Source organism: Sminthopsis crassicaudata, chromosome 1 (genome assembly GCF_048593235.1).
Source record: "Sminthopsis crassicaudata isolate SCR6 chromosome 1, ASM4859323v1, whole genome shotgun sequence".
Lineage (NCBI taxonomy): Eukaryota > Metazoa > Chordata > Mammalia > Dasyuromorphia > Dasyuridae > Sminthopsis > Sminthopsis crassicaudata.
Window position 1 is genome coordinate 207,079,224 of NC_133617.1, and position 25,731 is coordinate 207,104,954.

The window sequence follows — 25,731 nt, forward strand, 5'->3', positions numbered from 1 at the left end:
AAGCAAAAGTACAAATGCTGAAATATTCTACATGTGTACACCGAAAAAGATCAATCGGGTACTATCCTGATAGCTTTACTGAGTTAAAGAAATGGATTTAGATTCAAAGGACTTGGATTCAAATCTTTGTTTTGTCACTTCTGTATCTTTTAGCAAGTTAATTTAATTATCAGGACTTGAGCTTTGTTAGCTATAAAATGAAATTATTAAGTTACACTCTGAAGTGATTTCCAGCTCTAATTCTAAGATTATATTGAATCCTTAAATGAGATTTTTGGCTGAATGACCTAAAATTTTTTACTGTTACCTGGAATAGTCACCTCAGATCTTCAGATGATTACCTAAAGTGTCTAAATAGTCAAGGTTCAAGTAGCTTACTTGAAAAAAACTTATTGGTATAATTGTCTCATTCCTTCACTTCATTTTACAGGTGTAGATAGTCATAAAAATAGCTGAAGTAGTCACATTTTTTTTAAATGAAGGTAAGCAGAGATTTTAACTCTAATTGTGAGCTACTTTCCTCCAAACCATCTGTTCCTTTATTTTTCAAGCATTGAGTCTAAATTGAACATTCTCACAAAACGAATAAAAATCTCCCTGTTCAAAAGAAAGACTCCCCCCACCAAAATATATTGCCTTTCCGGATATGTCAATGGGATCTAAAACTTTTCCCCTGAAGGAAGATTTTAGCTGATCTAATAAGTTTAGGACAGAATCAGGTGGCTTTTAGTTTTGTTATTAAACATATTGATACTTCCCTATTATAAAGTGTTATAAGACTGATATATGGACATTTCAATAATCAGTCTCCTTGGTCTATTGTAAAAGTTAAAACTATTTTAGAGTGCAAATTATCTCATATAAAGAAAAAATTATCAACATTACTATGAAAAATTATCTATTTTCCAATAAGATGTCTTTTTTTTTTTTTGCAATTTTTATGTTTTTATATGATTATTCAAACATAAAAGATATCAGTATGGGTGGATTGGTATTCCTCTTCACAAGTCTTAAAGGGCTTTATTTTTTTTTTTAGGAATGCAATTTCTGTAAGCATTTTTTCCAGAGAACAACATATTTATGTGTTTTGTGTCTTTTAGAAGCAAAAATGCAGCATTATATGGGATAAAGTAGTAGTAGTAGAAAGTACAGAAAATGTGCAGTAAAGAAAGCCCTGTGTTTAAATATCATTTCCAATATTAAATTAGATTTTAGAATATAGTCAAGTGATTTAACCCGAGTTTCACTTTTGTCCTCTCTAAAATGGGGATAATAAAACCAATAGAATGTACCTCACAGGATTGTCATGAATATCAAATGAGATAATGTGTATGAAGTATTTAGCAAAGTTTAAATATTAGACAAAGATTGGTAATTATAATTTTCTTATGCTAGTTCAATCTGCATACTCCATGTTGACATAAAACCCATGCACTTTGTCCCTCAGTAGCTAGCTTTCATAAGATATTGTGGCAGAAAAAGATTCATCACTTGATAATTACCAGTCTGTCATTAAACATTTAGTAACTATTTCCTATGTTCAAGGCTTTTTGCCATGTAATGGGAAAACATGAAAAAGCAAGAGAAGCTCTTTTTCAAGAAGTTCACAATCTAATGGGTAGTAGGCAAGATGTAAACAACAATGTAAGTAGACATAATTTTGGACATATCAGATGGATGGATTTGTTTTGTCTTATTATGCTTATTTGTTAGAAGGGTTCACTTCTTCACATTTTTAATTGGGATAGGTGTCAGATAAAGCAATTTGACAACAATATACCAAAATAAAGAAGGTTAATGGAATTATCATAAATATACAGAAAACAACCAAAATAAGTTCAGAAGGATGCAGTGCCATAGAATAATTTTGAAAGTATTGTATTGAATTAACAAAGTAATTTTTAGAAAAGCAAGTGTTATAAAGAGACACCTATGACATTTTAGCTATTTTTTGTATATGAAAAATTAATTTTTTAGTTCAAATTCAGAATACAAATATAAATAAAAAACCAAAAGCCTACACAAAAGTGCTGCTAATAATATTAGAAATGTCACTTAATATTGTATAAAAAAAATAGACATTCAGCAAGCTTGCAGATTTTCAGGACTTTATCTCAAACAAACCTGAACTTAGCAGAAAATTTATCATATAAGAATCAAGATCAAAGATTTACTTCAAGGGACTCAACATGGACAAATTATGTTCTTTGAATGGAAATGTATACCACATGTTTAAGATTGACATTAGTAATTGGGTAGCTGAAAAGAAAGATTGGGTCAGAGTTGATTTTGATTTAATTTTAAATAAAAAACAAAACTGTCTAGGAAAAAAGGTTAAAATACAAGTTATGTTATAAAAATGATGTACTGAGGAAGAATAGATATAGAGGTATTAGAGGGGGGGTAAAAGGGCTTGTAGTTCTAAAAACCTATTCCTATTGCAAATGGGTTAAATAGTAAATACTACAAATATACCATGAAGAATATAGTATCATTTCAAAACAGTAAAGAAATAAAGGGAGAAGGAATAGGTAAGGTGGGATATAGAAGAAGTGTAGATTTAAGGCAGTGGGAAAAGGTGTGTAAATTACTGGGCAAGGGATAAAGGATAGGTGGGGTACAGAAGAGTCTGTAGAATAATAGTAGTGGGATAAGGTGTGAGATCAGTGGAAAAGGGATAAGAGTTAGGACTGGTGGCATAGGATAAGATAGAGTACCAAAGGATGTTTAGATTAACAGGGATAAGGTACACAGATTAATGGAATGGGATAAAGAGGGAAGAGAAGGATGGAGAAGGAGAAAATAAGGGAGGGATCCATGGGTGGGGAGAGCTTCAGTAATTGCAAGGCAAGTTAAGGAGCAGAATTAAAGTAAAAGAGTTAGCAGAGATATATAATAAGAGATATACACAAGCACTACAACAAGGATCAGGAGTAGAATTTATTAGAAAAAAAAAAGTAGGGCTAGCAATCATTGATCTCATACAAAATCAAACTGATCAACAAATACACAAATAATTATAACAACAATAATACTGCTACTGATAAAAATGAATTAAAGCATTTTAACATACATTTTGAATATGTTTAATATATGTTTTGAATATTCAGAATATGTAAGTTATGGAGAATGAAAAGATGTCAATATATAGAGTTAGAAGAGGAGATTAAAGTCATATGGAAGCAGGATGAGGAACATATTCCTGCTGTCCTCTCTGTTTCTGGAGTAAAGCCAAGAATGATTTCAGTGAGTCTAAAGAGGATGTTTACATCCTAATCCTTTTAATTCAACTATAAAAACATTTATTGTATCTACTGGATATTTATGGAATGTTAAATATAAAAGAATGATAGCAGGATAGCAACTAGTATCAGAACCATTTCTATCTGAATCCAGTAAAAATGTTGAGAAAATGATTATGTGGATGAAGATGATGATGATAATAATAATGATGATGATGATGATGATGATGATGATGATGATGGATATGATGAACCTAATGGTGATAGCAGGAATAACAGAGAGCAATGATAATAAATCAATTATATTGATTGAGGACTTTCAGGCTTTTTTGATAGCATTCTGCTCATCATTTCCTATAGAATGATAATATTCCTTCACAATTCCATGTCACAATTTATTCAGTTGTTCCTCAAATGATAGGTACTCCCTCAATTTCCAATTCTTTGCCTTGAGTAAAGAGCTGCTCTAAAAACATTTATACATATAGGATCTTTTAAAAAAAATCTCATTTTGGGATTCATGCCTGGCATTGATTAGGTCAAAGGATATGCATGATTTTGTAACCCTTTTGGCATGGAACATATGTTTGAACATTTGAAATAATTGTTATTTAAAAATTAACATAGAACTTTTTGATGGTTTATTTTTTAGTGCTAATTCAATGTAAAAACAATCTACTAAATAGTCTGAAATTGAAACAAAGCCCTGAAAATACGAATTATAATCATACTTTTAGTTTATAAAAACCATGACATGTCATCTCTTAATGCTTGAAGAGATGATTATCTACATATCTTTATTACTTAGTATTTGAGTTTAATCATAATAAAAGCTCTAATAATAATTGATGCTTAATGAGCTCTGGAAAGAAGAGATAGGTCACCCTTTAACTATATTTCTTTTTTTGTGTGTGGTTAATGCTGAGAAACTTCAAATCATTAGGAAAATAAATTTGTTAACATAAATTTAATTTCACTTAAGACTACATCTTGAAACTTTGCTAGGAGTAGTGGATATAGTGGATAAAATGCCAGGCCTGGCTTTCATCATCATACTCCTGTGATGTAGGGAGTAAAACTATTTTATTTTTTCATTTTATATATGAATAGATTCCATGAAGTTAAATAACTTGTGTAAGATCATACAAATAAGTGGTGGAGCCCTAGATAGAACTCATGTTTTCTAACTTCATGTTGAAAGAGAGAATGATGGTTTATTTTTTTCACAATGGAAATCATAGAAGGGACTAGAAAGAATTTTATGAGATTATCTGTTGTACTACCAAGGAAAGTAAAGATTTTATACCTTTATACCTTTCTAGACCTCCAAATCTTTTAGTTCTCCCTTAATAACTTATTCTAGCAATACAAATTTATTTTCCCTTATAAAATACAATTTCATCCACAGATGTAAAATATGTTAACAAAAATCTATGCCATTAGGGCTGAGGTCAGCAGAAGTCAGATGGCAAGGTGGGCCAAGCTGGATGTGGATGATTTAGTTGCAGAGTCTGTTATTTTAATGAAATATGTGAAGCCATTGTATATCTAGCACATTGCATTTTTATCTTCATGCAGATAAAACAAAAAGATGATGGTGATAAATGACACAGAAACTAATTAGAACAGAAAATGATTGATTCTGGCTAAACATATATTTAAACAGGCTATGTGAATAGAATTCCTCCTTTCCCTGAATCTATTCTGTCCATCTAAACACAGCAGTACTCTCATGATCTCCAAACGAATAATCTCAATCTCTACTGTTGAAATTTCAGCTTGTTTTTGCTTGTGGGATATTTCATACTTCAAAACGCATATCTGTAATTTGCCATTAATTTTTTTAAAAAATCATTGTTATTCTTCAGCATTCCAGGGAGCCTGCTACTCCTGGTGTGCTGCAAAGAGGACTGTTTTCTAATAGCAGGTTACTGTTAAGAGTCTGAAATTCACAGCTGAGATGAAATGGTCTTTGTCAGCAAGAATCCTTTGTTCTCAGGGGAGCTTTTGTAAATGAGGTGAATACAGTACAAGCTGATTTTTTTTTTTTTTAATGGCTATACTAATTCTGGTGCCTTAATTATACACATATTAAAGAATTCTTCCTTCCTTCCTACCTCCCCCCACCATGAGCAAAGTGAAGTCAAAAATCAGAAATATGTAAGCTTTTTGGTTTAATTTTAAAATAACTAAAATAACTAAATTTTAAACAACATTTCACATTTAATTTATTGTATAGATGAGGCTTAAAAGCCTTTTTAGCAGATTATAAACTGCAGGGAGGCATAGTGCTCTAGTATCAAACTCAAATAGAAATATATATATATATATATATATATATATATATATATATATATATATATATATATATATATATATATATATATATATATATATATGTATATATGTTGCATTTTCACTTATTTTGTTAAATATTTCCCAGCGATTTTTAAATCTGGCATATTTAAAAGGGTTGCCATAGGCCAGGAGGACACATTTGATTAGTAATAGTAGATAGATGAGAGTTGTATGTGGAATCAGGAAGAAGTGACTTGCAATCCTATAACTAGCTGGATTACCCTGAGAAGCAGCTGATGGCACAGTGGGGAGAACTTGGGAATTGGAATCAGGAAATTATTGTTTAGTTGTTTTAGTTGTGTCTGACTTTTTTGTAACCCCATCTGGGGTTTCTTGGCAAAGATATTGAGTGGTTTGCCATTTCCTTCTCCAGTTTATTTATTGAGGAGGAAATTGAGGCAAACAGGATTAAGTCCAGAATCACCCAGTTAATGTCTGACACCATATTTGAAATCAGGAAGATGAGTGTTTTTGGCCCTAGTCTGGCCCTCTCTACATTCTGCCATCTTGAAAGTCAAAAAGATAAGAGTTTAAATCTAAGCTTCCAGACATTTACTACCTGAGTGAGCCTGCATAAGTCATTTAACTTCTTAGTCACTTAGTCATTTAGCCTCAGTTTCCTTAATGTAAAATAGGAATAATAATATCACCTAATTCTCCAAGTTGCTAGAAAGATTAAATGAGATAATATTTGTGAAAGAAACATAGCACGTTGGGGAAGCTAGGTGGCACAATGGATAGAACACCAGCTTTGAATTCAGGAGGACCTGAGTGCTACTCTGCTCTCAGACACTTAATACTTCCTATAGGTGTGATCCCTGGGCAAGTCACTTAATTCCAGCCTCAGGGGAAAAAAAAAAAAAAAAAAAGAAACATGGCACATACTAGGTGCTATATATGTGCTTAATTTTTCCTTCCTTAAACAAATCATTCAACCTTTCTAGGCCTATTTCCTCATCTATAAAATGAGATGCTTGGATTCAGTAATTTCTAAGATTCTGTATAAATATTTGTTCATAATATACAGGGCTACTTGTCTGTGGGATAAGGTCTTTGTTGTTGTTGTTGTTCAAAGCATCAGATTCTAAATGGAGAGTTTCTATGTTGTCAGTCTTTACATTTGTGCTGATGGCTTAAACAAAAGGAACAGGACATTTCCTCCAGGAGATAATATCTAGGCTCTAATTTCATTTAGTAAGGAGTGTGTAGGTTATGACACTCCATCTGCCAATACAAGTTGTCATCTTCCCTTCAACTCAGTGTCACAGGGAGTTGTCTAGAGCATTGAACAGTTGTTGACTTAGCTAGGGTCACATAACAAATATCTTTCTGAGGCAAGATAAGACTCAGGTCTTCCTGATATTAAAACCAGTTAGTTATCTTTCCACTCCATCAAAACAGCTGCTTTCTATTTACTGAGCTGAAGCTGCCTCTAAAGGCAAATGAGTGGCAACAAAAAGGATTGTTTAGAAGGGAATAGTCCTGGCATTCTAAAGAGTCTTTCAAGCTTCAAGTCTTTCAAGTGAAAATAAAATATCTGCATGAACTCAAAGGGAAACTCAGTCCAGCAAGGGGATTTTGGAATACCCTTGGGTAAAATTCTTTAAATCATACAAAAAATGGATCAGTATATTAAGATTGTACTTTGCTTATTTATAATAACCAAATGAGGTTACTTGTTAGGAAAAAAAATTAGTTGGGGCAGCTAGATGGTGCAATGGACAGAGCACTAGCCCTGGAATCAGGAGGACCTCAGTTCAAATACAGCCTCAGACACTTAGCACATGTTAGCTATGTGTTGGGCAAGTCATTTAATCCCAATTACCTATTCTTCCTTCCCTAAAAGACTCACTGAATTCTTAAGAATATGTTTGGTTCAAGCAGTTATACCTTTATGCAAACAAAAGATAATTCACTGGTATTAAAACTGTACATTTTCCTTTTTCATTGTGATGACAATCCTATATATATATATATATATATATATATATATATACACATATACATATACATATATATACATATGCATATACATATATATGTATACATATATAAACTGAAAATGAGTTCATATGATCTAATCCTTGTTGGTCTAGTGGTTAAAAATTCTTAACTTGAGCTCTGTGAAGTTTTAAAAGATCCACCACTATTTTGATAAAGGTATTTCAATATAATTGATTCCTGTGCAAAATATTAATTTTATTTTATGTCAAAATATATATTTTTGCCAAAAATAATATAATGCCAAAAAAAGTTTAAAAAGCCACTAGTATAAGAATAATTCTTTAATTCTTAACATCAGAATCCTATCTTCCTTCAAGATTGAGGTCAGAAGAAATCTTCCCTTCCCTGATCCTGTCAGGCAGGATCCCTCTTTAAATTATGTCTCTTTTACTTTATATATATATATATATATATATATATATATATATGTATGTATAAATGTCACATCACTGAAACTCCTTGATAGCCAGAACTATTTCATTTTTGTCTTTGTGTCTCCAGTATTTTTATGCCTTTTTTTGTGGCTAGTTTAGTGTTTATGTATAGTACCTACCTAAGCTAATAAACATTGAATTGAATTGATTTCTTCTAACTAATTGCAAGAATTGCTGAATTACATACTTATGTAAGTGGTGACTTCTGCATACTGATTTAGACCTCTCATTCTAGGCCTTAAAAACTCTGGAGCTACATGCTTAGCTTAGTGCAGCACAGGTACTGAAGCCAAGTTTAGGGTCTAGGCAATCCGTACATCTAATTCCCAAGATTTTTCAGATATCTGTATAGAAAAGAAAGAAATGGCTTTCCTTTAATTTCTGGGGATAACTATTATCCCAGAAATGTCTTTAGTGCCTAGTAACATTTGTGATAACTGGAAATCCCCTATATGATATTAGAATGTAAATTGTTAGAATAGTGAACTGGGAGAAGGCCCCCTTGCAGTATATGGGGAATTGACAAGATGGTAAAACAAATTAAGACAACTAGGTTTTGTATTGACATCATATCAAATAAGTTGTGTTTTTATAGCACTACACAATGCCCCAAATTTTTAAAGAATTACTCCCAGGATAGAGTTTTAAATATAAAAGCTTACAAATCCAAATGCTTTATTTAATTCTGGGATTTGGTTTATTTCCAAATCAAAAGTAAATTAATTGTGATAATAAATCATGGTAAAAGAAAAAAAAATCAGAAAAACACTTCTGCTTAAATACTCCATACAGCAATTCATAAATAGGGTATTAATTAGGTTGAATAAATTATAATGATTTTCATATTAAGTGGATTTAATTGTTAATAAAAACCATCGACATTTTTTAAACCAGATAATCAGAAAGCATTTATTAAGTGTCAGGGATATGTTGATACTAGTATTAAAAAAGGGCAAAAGATAATTTCTGTCCTCAAGGGATTCACATTATAATAGTGGTGATAACATGGAAAATATATATTTATGTCATATATTCACAAAACATGTAAAATCATTTCACAGGGAAGAGAGTAGGATTTGAGCTATGAGGTTTGAGTGTTTGAGAAATTGCAAAAAAGGCAATGTTGTTGAATTATGGTATATGTGGAGAAGTTGAAGTGTCAGAAAATTGGAATAGTAGAAAGGAGCAAGGTTGAGAAGAACTTTAAAAAACACATACCAGATACTGATACTGGAGGTAGTAAAGAGCCACTGGAATTTATTGAGTAAGGAGGTGACATGATCGTACCTGTACTTGATGAAGCTCACTCTGGAAGTTGATGATATCTGAGGCAAGAAAGTTAACCAAAAGGCTATTAAAACAGCCCAGGTGTGAGTTGTGAGTGGAAAGAAGTAGACACATAGGAGAGAAGTTGTGAAAATTGAAATGACAAGATTTGGAAGAAGACTGGCTATGTGAAAAGAGTATGGGAAAGGAGCATCTGAACTGTGCTCCATTGTGACTGTAAAGATGATGGTACCTTTAATACTAATATAGAAGTTGAGAAGAGGATTTAAAAGAGAAGTTAATGAATAGTCTTTTGGTATAGAAAGAAGAGGCTTTGACACAGCCTGGAAGAGGGGCCATCCACAGTTAATGGATATAATATGTAACATGTAACATGTAACATGAAATAGATGTAAAATCACAAAGTAAACTAAGGAGTAGACAGACAGGTGAAAAGAAAAAATGTTTTTACAAATAGTTAAGTATGAAAGAAATTTTAAAAATGTACAAATGTCATTTTTTTCTGAAAATAACTCACTATGAAACACAAATTTGATCTTCAGTAAATTAAATTTCAAAAATTTGATGAAAAAAAGATGAAAAAAGGTCCATGCTACTTGCAGAACTTATTTCTATTTTTAAATAACAGGTTTTTTTTATTTTCAAAATACATGCAAAGATAGTTTTTAATAACCTTGTTATTAAACCTTGTATTCAAATTTTTTCTTTCCTTTTTCCCCTCACCTCCTTTCCCCAGATAGCAAGTAATCCAATATAGGTTAAACATTTTCTTAATATATTTACACATTTATCATTCTGCACAAGAAAAAATCAGATTAAAAAAGGAAAACAATGAGAAAGAAAAAAAAACAAGCAAATAATAACAAAAAACACATATTGTGATGTGATCTACATTCAATTCCCACAGTCCTCTTTCTGGATGAAGATGGCTTGTAGAACTTATTTCATGTAAATACTATTTTATGCATTCTATAAGACTACGTAGGAAAATGAAGATATTTATGAATGTTGTCCTTAAATTTTTTTAAGTTAATAAAGGTAGGAAAAGTAAAATTTTGAAATTATCATAAAATATTTATATAAAGAGAGAGTTAATGGAAAAAATAAATGGCTTCCATGCAGTTAACTGTAGTAGAAGGTTGTAAAAAGCTAAGCAATACAATTTCAAATTGTTAAACGTAATCTACTAGCAGTGAACATTGACTATTGGTCTTTTGGGACATGGGAAAGGTGACAACATTGATAAAATGACTTAACTTGAGTGATTTTAAGTTATAAATCAAAATAAGTTTTTGTCCAAATGACCATGTTGATACCCCAAACACTATGAACTAAATAAACTTTTAGCAGTAAATTTAGGGTTTATAATTTTGACTAAATTGGTTCAAAAAACTCTCATTAGTCAGACAATATCCTAATGGTCTCAGATTAAATGCTGATACTAAGCTATATTCAACATTTTGTGGAGCCTAGAAACTTTGTTTCTCAAAAAATATAGACCAACTACAAATAACTCATGTCATTGAAAAAAAAACCACAACAACACAATTTTGGGGAAAGAAATTGAAGAAAGTTTTGAAAACCTGAAAAAGGAAAGAAAAAACAAAACAGAGTAGTTAATATATCATATTAAAACTCTGGAGAAATCTTAGGGATCATCTAGTCTACATTTTCTTTTACAGAAGAAACAAAAGTCTCAGATTGTAATATTAATTTGTTCATGTTTAGAAAGAATAGATTATTCTACTTGAACTGAAATTGAGGCTGAGCTCAAATGGAACTAGACCAGGTTGTCAGATCACCAATCCAGCTATCTTTTAGCCAGTGTTGAAATGTAGTGATAGATATATGTTGGGGAGTGTAAGTATGTGTATATGTATATGTAGGGCAGGTAATGATTGGTACTTTCTACAGCATAAATCTTTGCTCTCTTTACTTAGGACAAGCATCTAAACATCAGAGAGAAATGAAGTAAAATTTGATGTGACCGGGATCACCCTGGCCCTTCTAGCTTGACATATTTGACCCAGTAAATTTAATGAAACTAAAGACATAAACTGCCTAGAGGAGGAAAAATGGAGGAATGTTAGAGGAAGCAAAAGTCTTCCCTGGAAGGCATAATTTACAATTCTTCTCATGGACAGACCATTAGTAAATCATAATGAGAGGACAGAGAAAACTAAACCAAGGGAAGCACTTTAAACAACATGTACAACTATAGCCCCACTCAGGGACCATGGCTACTTGAAATATTGTCACTCCCCTTCTTTCAAAGGTGGTATACAAGACTTTTTGATTGACCTGTATTTCCAACTTCTAAGACTTGAGACCTCAGGGAATTTTGAAAATAAAGAAGGAAAAATTTCTGGAGAAAGCAAGGTCTTGAGAGTTCCACTGAGTCAAAATCTCACTGCCTTCTAGCAGATGCAGCAATGCTATTTCCTTTCCTATTCTTTGCTCCCCCCAATAAAGGGCCGCAATTGTCTATGGGTGGATTCTGGGGGAGGAGTTAGGCTGCCTCTTCCCAATTTGAGAGACATGAGAGAAATACTAAAAAGTAACAGAGGTACACACTAAATGAATAGATTTCCTCCTCTCTTCTGAATAAGGCCGAGCCCAAGCATGAGCAGCCTAGGACTCTGTGGGAAGAAGCCCAAAAAATAATCTGTGAAGAGTGTCTACTTAGTAAGAGAAACCCAGGAACTATATGAATAAAAATTACAAACATATTTTTTACACAAATAAAATCAGATCTAAACAATTGGAAAAATATTCCATGTTCATGGACAGGTTGAGCTAATATATAATACAATAAAAATGACAATTCTATCTAAATTCTTCTACTTGTTCATTGCCATAACAATTAAACTGCCAAAAATTATTTTATAGAGCTAGAAAAAGTAGTAACAATATTTATCTGGAAGAACAAAAGCTCAAGAATATCAAGGGAATTAATGGAAAAGATTCAAAGGACAATGGACTAGAAGTACCAGACCTAAAAACTCTATTATAAAGTGACAGTCATCAAAAACATATGTTACTGGCTAAGAAAAAGAGTGGCGAATCAATAGAATAGGTTAGATACACATAACACAATATTTAATGACTACATTAATCTAATATTTGATAAACTCCAAAACTTTAGCTTTTGGGATAAGAAATTACTATTTCACAAATATTGCTGAGAACACTGGAAAATAGTATGTTAGAAACTCGGCATAGATCTACATCTCACACACCATAATAAAAATAAGATCAAACTGGCTCCATAATTTGAGTATAAATCATGATAACATAAGCAAATTAGGAGAGCAAGGGAAAGTTTACCTTTGGGATACATGGAAAAGGCAGGAATTTAAGTCAAAAGCAGAACTAGAAACAATTATAAAATGCAAAATGGACAACTCTGATTACATTAAATTAAAAAAAGTTTTGCACAAACAAAACAGCACAAACAAGATTAGAAGGAAAAGCTGGAAAAAAATTTTCTGCCAGTGTTTCTGATAAAGGCCCCATTTCTAAAATATATAAAGAAATTTTTAAAATTTATAAGAATATAAGCCATTCTCCAAATGATAAATGGTGAAAGGATATGAACAAATAATTTTCAGATGAGGGAATTAAAACTATCTCTATTCATATGAAAAATGCTCCAAATCACTATTGATTAGAGAAATGTAAATGAAAACAATGCTGGGGTACCACTTCACATCTCTCAGATTGACTAAGATGACAAGAAAAGATGATAAATATTGGAGGTGATGTAGGGAAACTGGGTCACTAATGCATTGTTGGTGGAATTGTGAAGTGATATACATACCTTTTGATCTAGCACTGTCACTACTGGATCTATACCTCAAGGAAATTATAAAGGAGAGAAAATGATTTACATGTGCAAAATTATTTCTGGCAGCTCTTTGTGTGGTGGTAAGGAATTGGAAAATTAGTAGATGCCCATCAATTGGGAAATGGCTGAATAAGTTATGGTATATGAAAGCAACGGGATATTATTATTCTATTAAAAATTATGAACAAGCTGATTTTAGAAAGGCCTAGAAAGATTTACATCATCTGATACTGAGCAACATAAGCAGAACCATGAATATATTGTACACAGTAGCAGCAAGGTTGTGCAATGATCAACCATGAGAGACCTGGTTCTTCTCACTGGTTCAGTAATCAAAAGGCAATCCCAATAAACTCTTTCTTTTTCTTTCTTTCTTTCTTTCTTTCTTTCTTTCTTTCTTTCTTTCTTTCTTTCTTTCTTTCTTTCTTTCTTTCTTTCTTTCTTTCTTTCTTTCTTTCTTTCTTTCTTTCTTTCTTTCTTTCTTTCTTTCTTTCTTTCTTTCTTTCTTTCTTTCTTTCTTTCTTTCTTTCTTTCTTTCTTTCTTTCTTTCTTTTCTTTTTTCCTTTTTCTGAGGCTGGGGTTAAGTGACTTGCCCAGGGTCACACAGCTAGGAAGTGTTAAGTGTCTGAGACCAGATTTGAACTCGGGTCCTCCTGAATTCAGGGCTGGTGCTCTATCCACTTTGCCACCTAGCTGCCCTCATCCCAATAAACTCTCGATGAATAGTGCCAACTGCATCCAGAAAGATAAATAGGGAGACTGAATGAAAATCATCATAGGTTGTGTTCATTTTTTTTTTCCTATTTCTTTTTTTTTTTTTCCCTTTTGTTCTGATTATTTCTTTTCCAACATGATTAAAAGGGAAATGTGTTTTGTTTTTTTTTAAAGAATATACTTGTATAACCAGAAAAAAAATTTTTCTTCCAAAAATAATTAAATTAAATTTAAAAAAGAAACGTCTGCATGATCCTCCCCTCTTGCCAACTGGTCACAAATTTACCAATATCATTCTCATACACACTTTTATAAAGATATATATTAAAAGAAGATGAAAATATATGTGTGTGTGTGTATGTGTGTGTGTGTGTGTGTGTGTGTGTGTGTGTGTGTGTGTAAGAGAACAGGGATGGGAAGGGAGGAAGGACAGAAGGAAGGAGAAAAAGGAGGGAGGGAGAGAGTCACAAAGAGAGAGAGAGAGAGAGAGAGAGAGAGAGAGAGAGAGAGAGAGAGAGAGAGAGAGAGAGAGAGAGAGAGAGAGGGAGAGGGAGAGGGAGAGGGAGAGGGAGAGGGAGAGGGAGAGGGAGAGGGAGAGGGAGAGGGAGAGGGAGAGGGAGAGGGAGAGGGAGAGGGAGAGGGAGAGGGAGAGGGAGAGGGAGAGGGAGAGGGAGAGGGAGAGGGAGAGGGAGAGGGAGAGGGAGAGGGAGAGGGAGAGGGAGAGGGAGAGGGAGAGGGAGAGAGAGATGAAAAAAGGAGTATTGCATTCATGTAACTGCAAGCAATCCAGTGTAATTGTATTATAAAATGTGTAGAGAGAAATAAGATGTAAGAAGACTGAAGAGGTAGAGTCTAAAAAGTTTTAAATACTCAATAGCGGATTAAAAAAAGAAAACAACAACAACAACAACAACAACAACAACACAATATTTGATCCTGGAGGTTAACAGGAAGCACTGCAGTTTTTTGAAGCAAGAAGTTTTGACAAAGTCAAACCTAGCTTTAGAAAAATCACCTTGGCAAATTAATAGGTTGGAGTGGGGAGAGACATGAGAGTCAGAAACACAAGTTAAAAGCCTATTACAGTGGACCAGGTGAGGGATGAAGGGCTGAGTTAGAGTTGTGCCTGTACGAATAGAAAGAAGAGGACATCTAAGGGTAACATTAGAAGGTAAAAATGAAAAGATTTGACAATGGATTGCATCCATGGGGTGAGCAACAGTGAGGAGTTGAGAATGACACCAGAGTTGTAGTACTAGATATAAAAAATATAGTGATATCCTTTGATAATGATAGCTGTCAGCCCAGTCCTTTTTCAACTACTTCATGCTATTTCTCATCAAGGTACAATTAGGCACCAAGAAAAAGGATTATACTACATAGCACAGGAATTTAAAATGATAAATACAGCAAGCTTAACCTTATATCTTAATAATATAATAGGGCTTTATGAACCACATCATTAAAACCCATTTGGAAGTTTATTTATTTTTGGATTGTAACAGCTGTGCACATAATAAATTGCTTAAAGTTCACTTTTCTATCATCTTGAGACTTAGACTGTGCTTTGTTGTTATTCTGCAGTGACAGTGTTATTATCGTCCTACCAGTAGTTTAGCATTACTTGGCAAGAACATGATTATACATCCCAAATGTGACTGATTTACATTTTGCCAGCAGTGTTTACTTAATTTTAAGAGTGAGGACAGAGGACCTACAAAGTCCTCAAACCATATGGGAGCAACACACATAGGCAAATAATAATCAAGCTTCCAAAGCATCTGTAAAATCAATATTTCCAGCTTCTTCCTAAAAATAAAATAAAAGATCTAGAACACATTTTCACTAATATAAGGTAACCTATTCATAGAGCATCTCAGTCCATTAGAGCCATTGTTTTGGAAGCAACTCAATTTCCTCATGTTGGAACAATGCTAGTAATTGCTTACCTGACTCACAGGCAAATGTCTTTGACGTCTCATCATGAAAGATAATTGCCACTGCATGCTTCTTGGTCTCTCGAGGCAGTCTGGTTATGTTTTTGATGTTGTGCAGTTCAGTTACCTTGAAAGAAAACAAAATTTAAACCAAAGAGATTATAAAAATTTTTAGTGAATAAATCTTTAACAAAATATTCTGTTTTCATTTTAAAAATCATTTCTAAAGGGTGTTTGTAGTTTCATTTTATTTTTTTAACTCTTAGATTTTCCCAATGTTATTCTGCCTTTAGCCATCAGATTTATTATTTTTCAAGATTTTTGAATAAAATTTGAACATAATATAATTGACTCTCTTGGCTCCTTGCAGCTTTATACAAGGAATACCAAATACTTTTCTGATTAAAAAAAAAAAAAAAAAAAGGAAAAAAAATGAAAAACATTTCTAGAGAGATTTTACAAACTTTTCAGTTAATATGCGATTATTTATTACCCTTAACTGTAGCAAGTTTTCACTACTAGGAAATTCAAACCTGCTTGTTACTACAGTTACTATTTTTTATTTGTAATACTACAGTTTCTTTTTTTTTTTTTTTCTTTTTTGGTCCTATGTGAGAGATAAATAGGTAATGTTTGATTTTCATCCTTTTCCTTATGTTGTCTTACGAATATTCAGTGAGGGAGATTCTTATTATTTAACTACTTAAGTTTTATTTTTCCCTTAGATATATATTTAGCAAATACACTCATTAATATATATATATACATATATATATATATGTATATATATGTATATATATATATACATATATATATATATGTATATATATATATATATATATATATATATATAATTTCCTCTTCTGAATCAATGTATTTAGTGGTTAAAAGAAAACCAGAGGATATTAACCAGTTCATCAATGTGAGAGTATGATTTGTTTTTGCTTTTGTTAACATAATAAAAGGTGATAGATTGATTTTACTTAAAATATCCTAAGAATATATCCCTTTATTAAATTTTATTAATTAGTTTTCAACATTTATTTTTATAATATTTTGATTTCCATTTTTTTCTCCCTCCCTCCTTTCCCATCCCCAAAATGGCAATCAATATGATATGTTATACATGTATAATCATATTAAATAGATTCCTACATTAGTCATGTTGTAAAAGAATAATCAGGACAAAAGAGAAAAAAAAAACATAAGAAAGAAAAAACAGCAAAGAAGAGAAAATAATGCACTTTGATCTACATTCAGATTTCATAACTCTATTTCAGGATGTGGATAGAATTTTCTATGAGTTTTTGGGATTCTATTAGATCATTATATTGCTGAGAAGAGCAAAATCTAGGAGAGTTGGTCATCTGCATTATGTTGCCATTACTATATACAATGTTCTCTTGGTTCAGATCACTTTATTCAGCATCAGCTACTTGTTTCATTACATTCACATAAAGCAGTTTGTTCAGCCATCCCAAATTCATGAACATGCCCTCAATTTCCAAATTTTTCTACAAAGAGAACTGCTATAAATAATTTTGTACATGTGGGTCTTTTTCCTCTTTTTTGTGATTTCTTTGAGAAACAGACCTAGTAGTGGTAATGCTGTAGCAAAGGGTATACACAGTTTTATAATTTGGGGGACATATTTAAAAGTTACTTTTTAATGGCTGGATCAGATCACAACTACAGCAAGTTTTTCATGTTTGCCACATGCTCTTCAACATTTGTCATTTTTTTTCTGTTATAATAGCCAATCTGCTAGCTGTGAAGTGGTATCTTAGGATTGTTTTTATTTGTATTCTGCTAATAATCAACAGTGACTTAGAACATTTTTCATTTTTTTTTCATGGATGCCTTCAATATCTTCATCTAAAAACTGTTCACATTTTTGATCATTTATCAATTGGAGAATGACTTATATTCTTTAATTTCTCTATAGCTTTAGAAATGAGGCCTTTATTAAAAACTGGCTGTAAAAATTGTTTCCTAGCCTTCTCCTCCCCTTCAAATTTTGGTCACATTGGCTTTTTAATTTATTGTAATAAAATTTATTTGTCTTGTGTTTTATAATATTTTCTATAAGTTGCTAGGTTATAAATTCTTCCCTTCTCTAGAGATCTGACAGTTAAACCATTCTTTGTTCTCCTAATGTACTTATGGTCTTACCCTTTATATCTGAATCGCAAACCCATTTTGATGTTGATATGAGGCTAAGGGTATGTTCTTCTAACAAGATTTTTATTTAAAAAATCAGATATTTTATGCATCTGACATAATTTTGAAATGATTGAAAACTACCTAGGAAGTTTGAATAAATTTCAGTTAAATACAATACACATTCTTTAAACTCCTACAAAGTATAGAGTGCTATCTTTGATCCTTTGAAAATGCTATGTTGTAATCCACACTCAGTTCCCACAGTCCTCTCTCTGTATGTAGATGACTCTCTTCATCACTGAAAAAGTGGAACTTATTTGAATCATCTTATTCTTGAAGAGAGTCACGTCCATCAGAATCGATTGGCGTATAACCTCATTGTTGCTGTGTATAATGATCTCCAGTTCTGCTCATTTCATTTAGCATCAGTTCATGTAGGTTTCTCCAGGCCTCTCTGAAATCATCCTGCTGATTGTTTCTTACAGAACAATAATATTCCATAACATTTATATACCACAACTTATACAGCCATTCTCCAATTGATGGCACATCCACATTATCTTTCCCTGTCATTCTAGCCAATCTGACAGGTGTGTAGTGGTATCTCAGAGTTGTCTTAATTTGTATTTCTTTGATCAATAGTGATTTGGAAAACTCTTTCATATGGCTAGAAATAGTTTCTGTTTCTTCATCTGAAAATTGTCTGTTCATATCCTTTGACCATTTATCAATTGGAGAATGGCTTGATTTCTTATACATTAGAGTCAATTCTCCATATATTTTGGAAATGAGGCCTTTATCAGAACCTTTGGATGTAAAAGTATTTCCCCAGTTCATTTCTTCCCTTCTAATCTTGTCTGCATTAGTTTTATTTGTACAAAATCTTTTTAACTTGATATAATCAAAATTATCTAATTTGTGATCAATGATCTCTAGTTCTTCTTTGATCATAAATTATTTTTTTCTCTACAGACCTGAGAAATAAACCAGCTTATGTTCTCCTAATCTCTTTAAAATATCGTTCTTTATGTCTAGATCATGAACCCTATGCTGTTTGGTGTGGGTTTCTGCCATACTAGTTTCCAATTTTTCCAGCAGTTTTTGTCAAATAGTGAATTCTTATCACAAAAGTTGGGGCCTTTACATTTGTCAAATACTAGATTGCTATAGTCATTGGCTATTTTGTTCTGTGAACTTAATCTATTCCATTGATCAACTTCTCTATTTCTTAGCCAGTACCAAGTGGTTTTGATGACCGCTGCTTTATAACATAGTTTTAGATTTGGTACAGCTAGGCCACTCCATTTGCTTTTCTCTTCATTAATTCCTTTGAAATTCTTGACCTTTTGTTCTTCCAGATGAATTTTGTTGTTATTTTTTCTAGGTCAGTAAAATAGTTTCTTGGGAGTTTGATTGGTATAGCTCTAAAGAAAGAGATTAGTTTTGGGAGTATTTTCATCTTTATTTTATTTGCTCAACCTATCCAAGAGCACTTTATATTTTTCCAGTTGCTTAGATCTGACTTTATTTGTGTTTTGTTCATATAGTTCCTGACTTTCCCTTGGCAGATAGATTACCAAATATTTCATACTATTGACAGTTATTTTAAATGGAATTTCCATTTGTATCTCTTGCTGTTGGATTTTTTTAGTGATATATAAGAATGCTGATGATTTATGTGGTTTTATTTTGTATCCTGCAACTTTGCTAAAGTTGTGGATTATTTCTAATAATTTTTAGTTAATTCTCTAGCATTAAATTTTATTTTAAAGATTCAGTTTATGCTAGCCAGTTATGATATTTTGGGGTAGAAAATCTGCCATCCAACATGATAACTTGTCCTTCTTAATTTTGTGACATTAAGACATTTGATAATCATATAATCTATGGCTTTTTTCAACTATTGATTAGATAATCTGCGGTTCAAATTTCATTTCCATGTCACTTTCCTCAGATTAATTATTGAATGATCTACAGGGAAATGTGATCATCAAAAGCCTGTGAGAAGAGAGATCCTGGTCTTCTGAATTTCAGCTTTTAGAAAGAAGGAATGTAGTCCTAGAATCTTTTCAGTTTATTGAAGTAAAGAAAAACTTGGAAGAAATCAATATGTAAAAGCGCTGGAACCTTAGTAATGTCCCTATCCCCAGCTTACTTCCCTGGAGACATTCGAAAATTTCCCTAGACTAAGCTTTAAGTAAGATCTCTCTCTCTCTCTCTCTCTCTCTCTCTCTCTCTCTCTCTCTCTCTCTCTCTCTCTCTCTCTCTCTCTCTTTCTCTCTCTCTGTCTCTTTCTGTCAATAAGTTATATTTAGGTAAGGGTATTGACAAGTTCACTTAATGGAGCAGAAAGTAGGGTAGGCATATATGTCAAGGAGAATTAAACTTATCTAATTAGTCATGGAAGAAATTTAAGAGGTTGTAGAATTTAAGAGGTGGGGATAAAAGAGGGAGAAACCTTAGAAAACTTGGACAAGGAAGATCTTTCAAGCAGAATGTGAGATGTGGGATGTTGGGAAGGTATTGACTCAATAAGTTGACTATGATGAAGAAATAGTGAGGAAACTTTAGTAGAAAAGGCAAAGGCCAGTGTTTATTGTTGTATCATATGACCAGTCCTGCTAGTACAAATTATTCAGATAATCTTGTCAACCAGAAGAATAAGGCAGCAATATAAATAGGATTAAAGAAAAGAGCTTATATATAAATATAAATATAAATATAAATATAAATATATATATATATATATATATATATATATATATATATATATTGCAAAGGAGTATTTAGAGAGTATAAAGAATAACTTCAGGAAGGGAATCAAATTGTAGTCTTAATGACAATAAAACTCAAAGGAGCCTTCTATCTTATGAGGCAGAAATGTCTTGACAATACTTGTTCGAATAACTGCTTAATTTTCTCATCGTATTTTAAACTGTACCAGTTCAGGACTATCTTTAGTTAAGCTCTGTTTGGTCAGCACCCCTGGGACCAAAGAGCATTTGATAGTGTCTGAACAGGCTTCTCTGTATCAGAAACTTTTAACAGAAGTACTTTATTTAGGCCTAGACAAGTGCTTGATCTAATCACTTCTTATTGGTAACAGAGAAAAAGAGTAAAAGCAGTCCAAGATATACCAATGATTTACTTTGAAGGTAAGAATTCTTGTTTTATAGTGTAATCTAGTCAGAAAACATCGTAAAGACATAATAAAGTCCTAAAGAAGTATATTGTATAGTCAAGGTGGAAGATTTTAAAAAAGACAATTTTGGCAGCATTACCAAAAGTTTCTAAGAATAGGCAGCACTAAAAGTGGGAATTTGAAGAGAGAAAAACTGAGGGATGAATAGACTATGGACATGGTAAGTAATTGCAGAGGCAGAGAAAACTAATATTTAGGAAATGTTCCTTTAAATTAGAAGAATTAATTAAACAAATTAGATGATGTGAAAAATGAAGAATAGTAATAATCTGAGAATAACTTCAAGGCAATGTTTTATTTTTATTGTAGCAATAGATATTACAATATTGCTCCCCCCCCCAAAAAAAAAAAAAACAACAACTTAACATGAAGAAAAGTCATACAAGGTCTCTGTCAATCTAGGTTTGGAATTTGGAATAAGACAGCTTGATTGAGTTGACTAACTGATAAAAAGGCTTGGCTCAAAAATGAAAAAAAGCATAAGCATGGACAGGTGGTTGGTTCCACCACTGCTTTCCCTTCCTTTAGCAGGAAATTTTCTGGCTAATATTTTTCAAAGATTTTTTTTTTTACTGTATATAATACAACACATAGTTGAGATATTAATTAGCAATATTGCGTTTTTCTCTTCCTTTTAGGTTTTTGTTGTTGTTGTTATAAAGGGCAGTACTATGGAAAGAGGGGAATAATGAAGAAAGAGAAAAAGGTTATATTGAGCAAAAAGGTGATTTTAAAAAAGTAAAAATGAAAAGCATTATTTTGAGGAATTAATACTAGAGATTGTTTTTAAAATCTCAAGGTGACAATAATTCCGTTATTTTGAACATTGCTCCCTGCATATCTGATCAATATCAGATAATAGATTGTATTACATTCTCCGTTGCAATGGGTTTCCTATCTCTAATAGAATGTTGTATTGGACTGACTATTGTCTTCATGCATTTTTATTAAATATTTAAAGAAAAGATAAGGACAGCTAGAGGACCATTTTTCTCATAAATATATACTTTAAGAGGTGAGAGAACCAGGAAGACACTATATACAGCAACAGCAATATTAATGATGATCATCCATAAAAGACTTCACTTCTCTGTTTAAAACCATGGTTGAAGCAATTCCAAAGACCTATGGTAAAAACTGTTCAACGCCTTCAGAGACAGAACTGATGAACTCTGAGTGCAAATAAATTTTTTTTTCATTTTTTGCTTATTTTTCAATATTTGGAAATGTTTTGCATGATTCCAAGTGTATAATATGTTTTACCTCTTAAATAGATGGGTGAGGAGTGGGGAAAAAAAGGAGACTCTAGAACTCAATTTAAAAATGCATGTTAAAAATAAATAAATAATTAAAATTAAATATCTTGCTAGGGCCCTTGGATGCAACATTTACTTGCTAAGTTCATGACTCTGGATAAATGACTTTATTCTTCAAAAATCAGTTTCTTGTAAAATAGAGATACAATTTGAATTACAGTGTAAGAAAACCACTTTGTCAATGAAAAAGCACTGTGTCAATGAGAATCATTTTTAGTCTTCTCAGGTACGATTTGGGTGCTCAAAGATGAAAAATGCATTCTAGTTTACAAATGAATATTAAAACACTACCTAGGCAGTGTGACAATAATTGGGCAGATTTGTTTAACATTTGGAATTATGTTTTGTAGGCTACTCATGTAGTTGACAGAAAGTTATTTAAGAAAGAGAGGATATATTTCAATTGTGAACTCTTAGTTCTTTGGTTAATTGTACTTGACAACAAACTTAATGGAATTATTTTCCATGTTAGCAAATAAGCTGTATAGAGACACCATGGCTGCCTCTTTTCTCTTTCTTAATTTTTTTCAAAAAATATATGCCCATCTTAGGTCACTAGGAGCAAGAGATAAGAAAATGAGAATGTTTTGCCAGAACTGATTTTTTTTTTTTTACTGGAAAATAATTCCAAATAAAAGGCTTATTGAAAGTTGTTGTTGTTCATCATTTGTTTTCAAAAGGAACCAATGACATCAAGGAAGTGATGCTTTAACTTGCCAGTTCATTAGATTTAAGTGAAGCAGACTTGCACAAAGTTATCAACTTCACTCTCTCTTCCAGTCAGGAATATTAAGTGGCAATACAAAAGTCAGAGACAATTGAAAATGGCCTAGAATGCAGTGGATGACACTGGTGTCTTCCATGTCTGACCAAGCTCTAAAGACTCCACAATGCCAGTTAGAAACACAGAATATGAGAGTTGGAAGAGATTTAAGAAGTCTTCTATTTCAACTCCCAATCTAATAAATACAGCTTCTTTAAAACATCCATAACAATAGCTTTGCAACTCTTGATTCAACATTTTAATAGGTAAAATCTCTACAATTTATGAAAGAGTCTATTTCAAGTTTATGAAGCTCTCTGAGGAAGTCTTTCCTCAAGGAAGTAAAAAAAAATATACCTAATTGTAACATCCAACATTGGTTATGTAAACATTTTGTTTTGTTCCCTGGAATTATAGTTTTAGTCTTGATTTTCCTCTTCCTCCTTTTATTAAAAAGTATGCATATATGTATATATATGTTTATTTTATGAACATTTATTGTTTTTCCTTTCCTACTGTCATCTGTTGGACAACAACAAAAATATGGAACCCTCACAACAAATATGCATAGTCCAGCAAAACAAATCTCTATATTGAATATGACAGAAAATGTATGTCTCATTTTTATTTTATGTCTACCACTTTCTTGAAAACAGGGTAAATGGCATGTTTCATCTTTAATTTTCCAGTCTCATGACATCATTACATTGCTTCGAATATAAAAGTCTTAAAATGTTCTTTTTAATGGTATTATCAGATATACATTTTTCTGCTACTTCTTCTCATTTCTTCTACATCAAAGATTTTCTACCCTCCTCTGATATTGCCCATTTTGTCTTTTCTTATAATCCAGTACTATCATGTTATATTCATATGCCAAAATATGTATATCTATTTTCCTTTATGTGAGCTTCCTGTTTGGAGATATGAAGAAAAGAGTGGCCACAGATATTTTTGTACAAATAGATCATTTTCCTCTTTATTTGCTCTCTTTATATCCCATGGACCTTGACAATCCTTCTAATATATAGGGATATTTGTCAGATATATTCTTTCAGAAACTAAATATACCTAGATATTGCAAAATGACAAAATAGCACTAGATTCATAGTCAGAAGACCTAAATTTAAATCCTTTCTTTTCAATTTACTACTTGTGTTATTTTAGGTAAAGTCTTTTATCTATGAATAAAATAATTTGCCTAGATGATTTCTAACATCCTTCCAATCCTAAAACCTGTGATCATATAATGTTTCAGACAAAATATCATTTTAGATTTGTATAACACTTTGCTTTAAGGGAAACTAAAAAATTCTTATACACATAACACATTTATACTGTTATCCCTTTTATAGAGCATTTTATAGACATACACTCACATTTATACTACCATATCTCTTTTATAGATTTCCAGACCTTCCTATTTTTGCCAAAAGAATCATCAATCTTCTTTTCTTACAAGTTTTTGACTTTGCATTATCCTTGATTCTTAACTCTTTCTCAAGCAATATATCAGAATACTTATCAAATGTTGGTATTTCTATCTCTACAATAGCAATCACATCATGTGTATTTTAGAGGCATAGAAAAGGATACAAAGAAATTAAATTATTTGGCCATGCTCACCCTATAAGTCATTAGCAGAGATGAAACTATAATTATATCAATTTACATCAGTTCTTATCTATCACCAAACAAAGTTATTAATAGTGATTGTCAGTCAAGGAAACAAGTCAGATATACCTCAATAAATAATAATTTATTATAAATATGAGTATTTAAGTATCATTCAGAATCATTATTATCATGAGAAATATTTGTTTCTGAGATGTTGAATAAGAAAAAAAGAAATCAGATTAAAAAAATCTTCAAATAGTAAGAAGGCAAGACTCCATAAAATATATGAAGTTCTCTCTCTCAACATACTTAGGTCAATGATATAAGCTATAACAATATCTATTATTACTTAAGTATTAAATATAAATTAAATATTTAGTAATTTTTAGCCACTGATAACTGTAAGATAAATCTTTCCCCAAATATGAGCAGACAGATACATCATATTTTCTAAAATAGCAGATACTTAAGTCATTGTTTAAATTAATGATTAATAAAGGGATAAATTCCTATGAATCCTATTAATTGTATTGAATCATTGAAACATATTGACTATGGTCTCAGTTTACTCCATTTCCCCTTTTGTTGCCTTGGACTAGTACAGAGTATAGTGTAAAATGTAAATGGCTGAATGGTAAAGCATATCAGAGACCTCACAGATATGTGTAGGTTGTGCCAAAAGTTTTAGTGTAGTTTTAAGGTATAAAAAGATTAAAACTACAATAATTTCTTTGGCATATTCTATATTTAGTGATTGCCTAGTTTTTGGCCTATTCTGTGTTTAGTGATTTTAAATGGCATTTATGATTATATTTTAAATGAATAAAATCAAAACCAACCACTTATC

General features: G+C 31.8%; 1 protein-coding gene across 1 annotated transcript in view; it reads right to left on the reverse strand.

Moving 5' to 3' along the window:
• DOK6 (docking protein 6) overlaps positions 1-25,731 on the reverse strand; it is a 681,307-nt gene that overhangs the window by 358,184 nt on the left and 297,392 nt on the right. Inside the window, exon 3 of the mRNA XM_074274156.1 lies at positions 15,836-15,950. Coding sequence (XP_074130257.1) covers positions 15,836-15,950 — 115 coding nt within the window. The remainder of the gene's footprint in view (positions 1-15,835; positions 15,951-25,731) is intronic.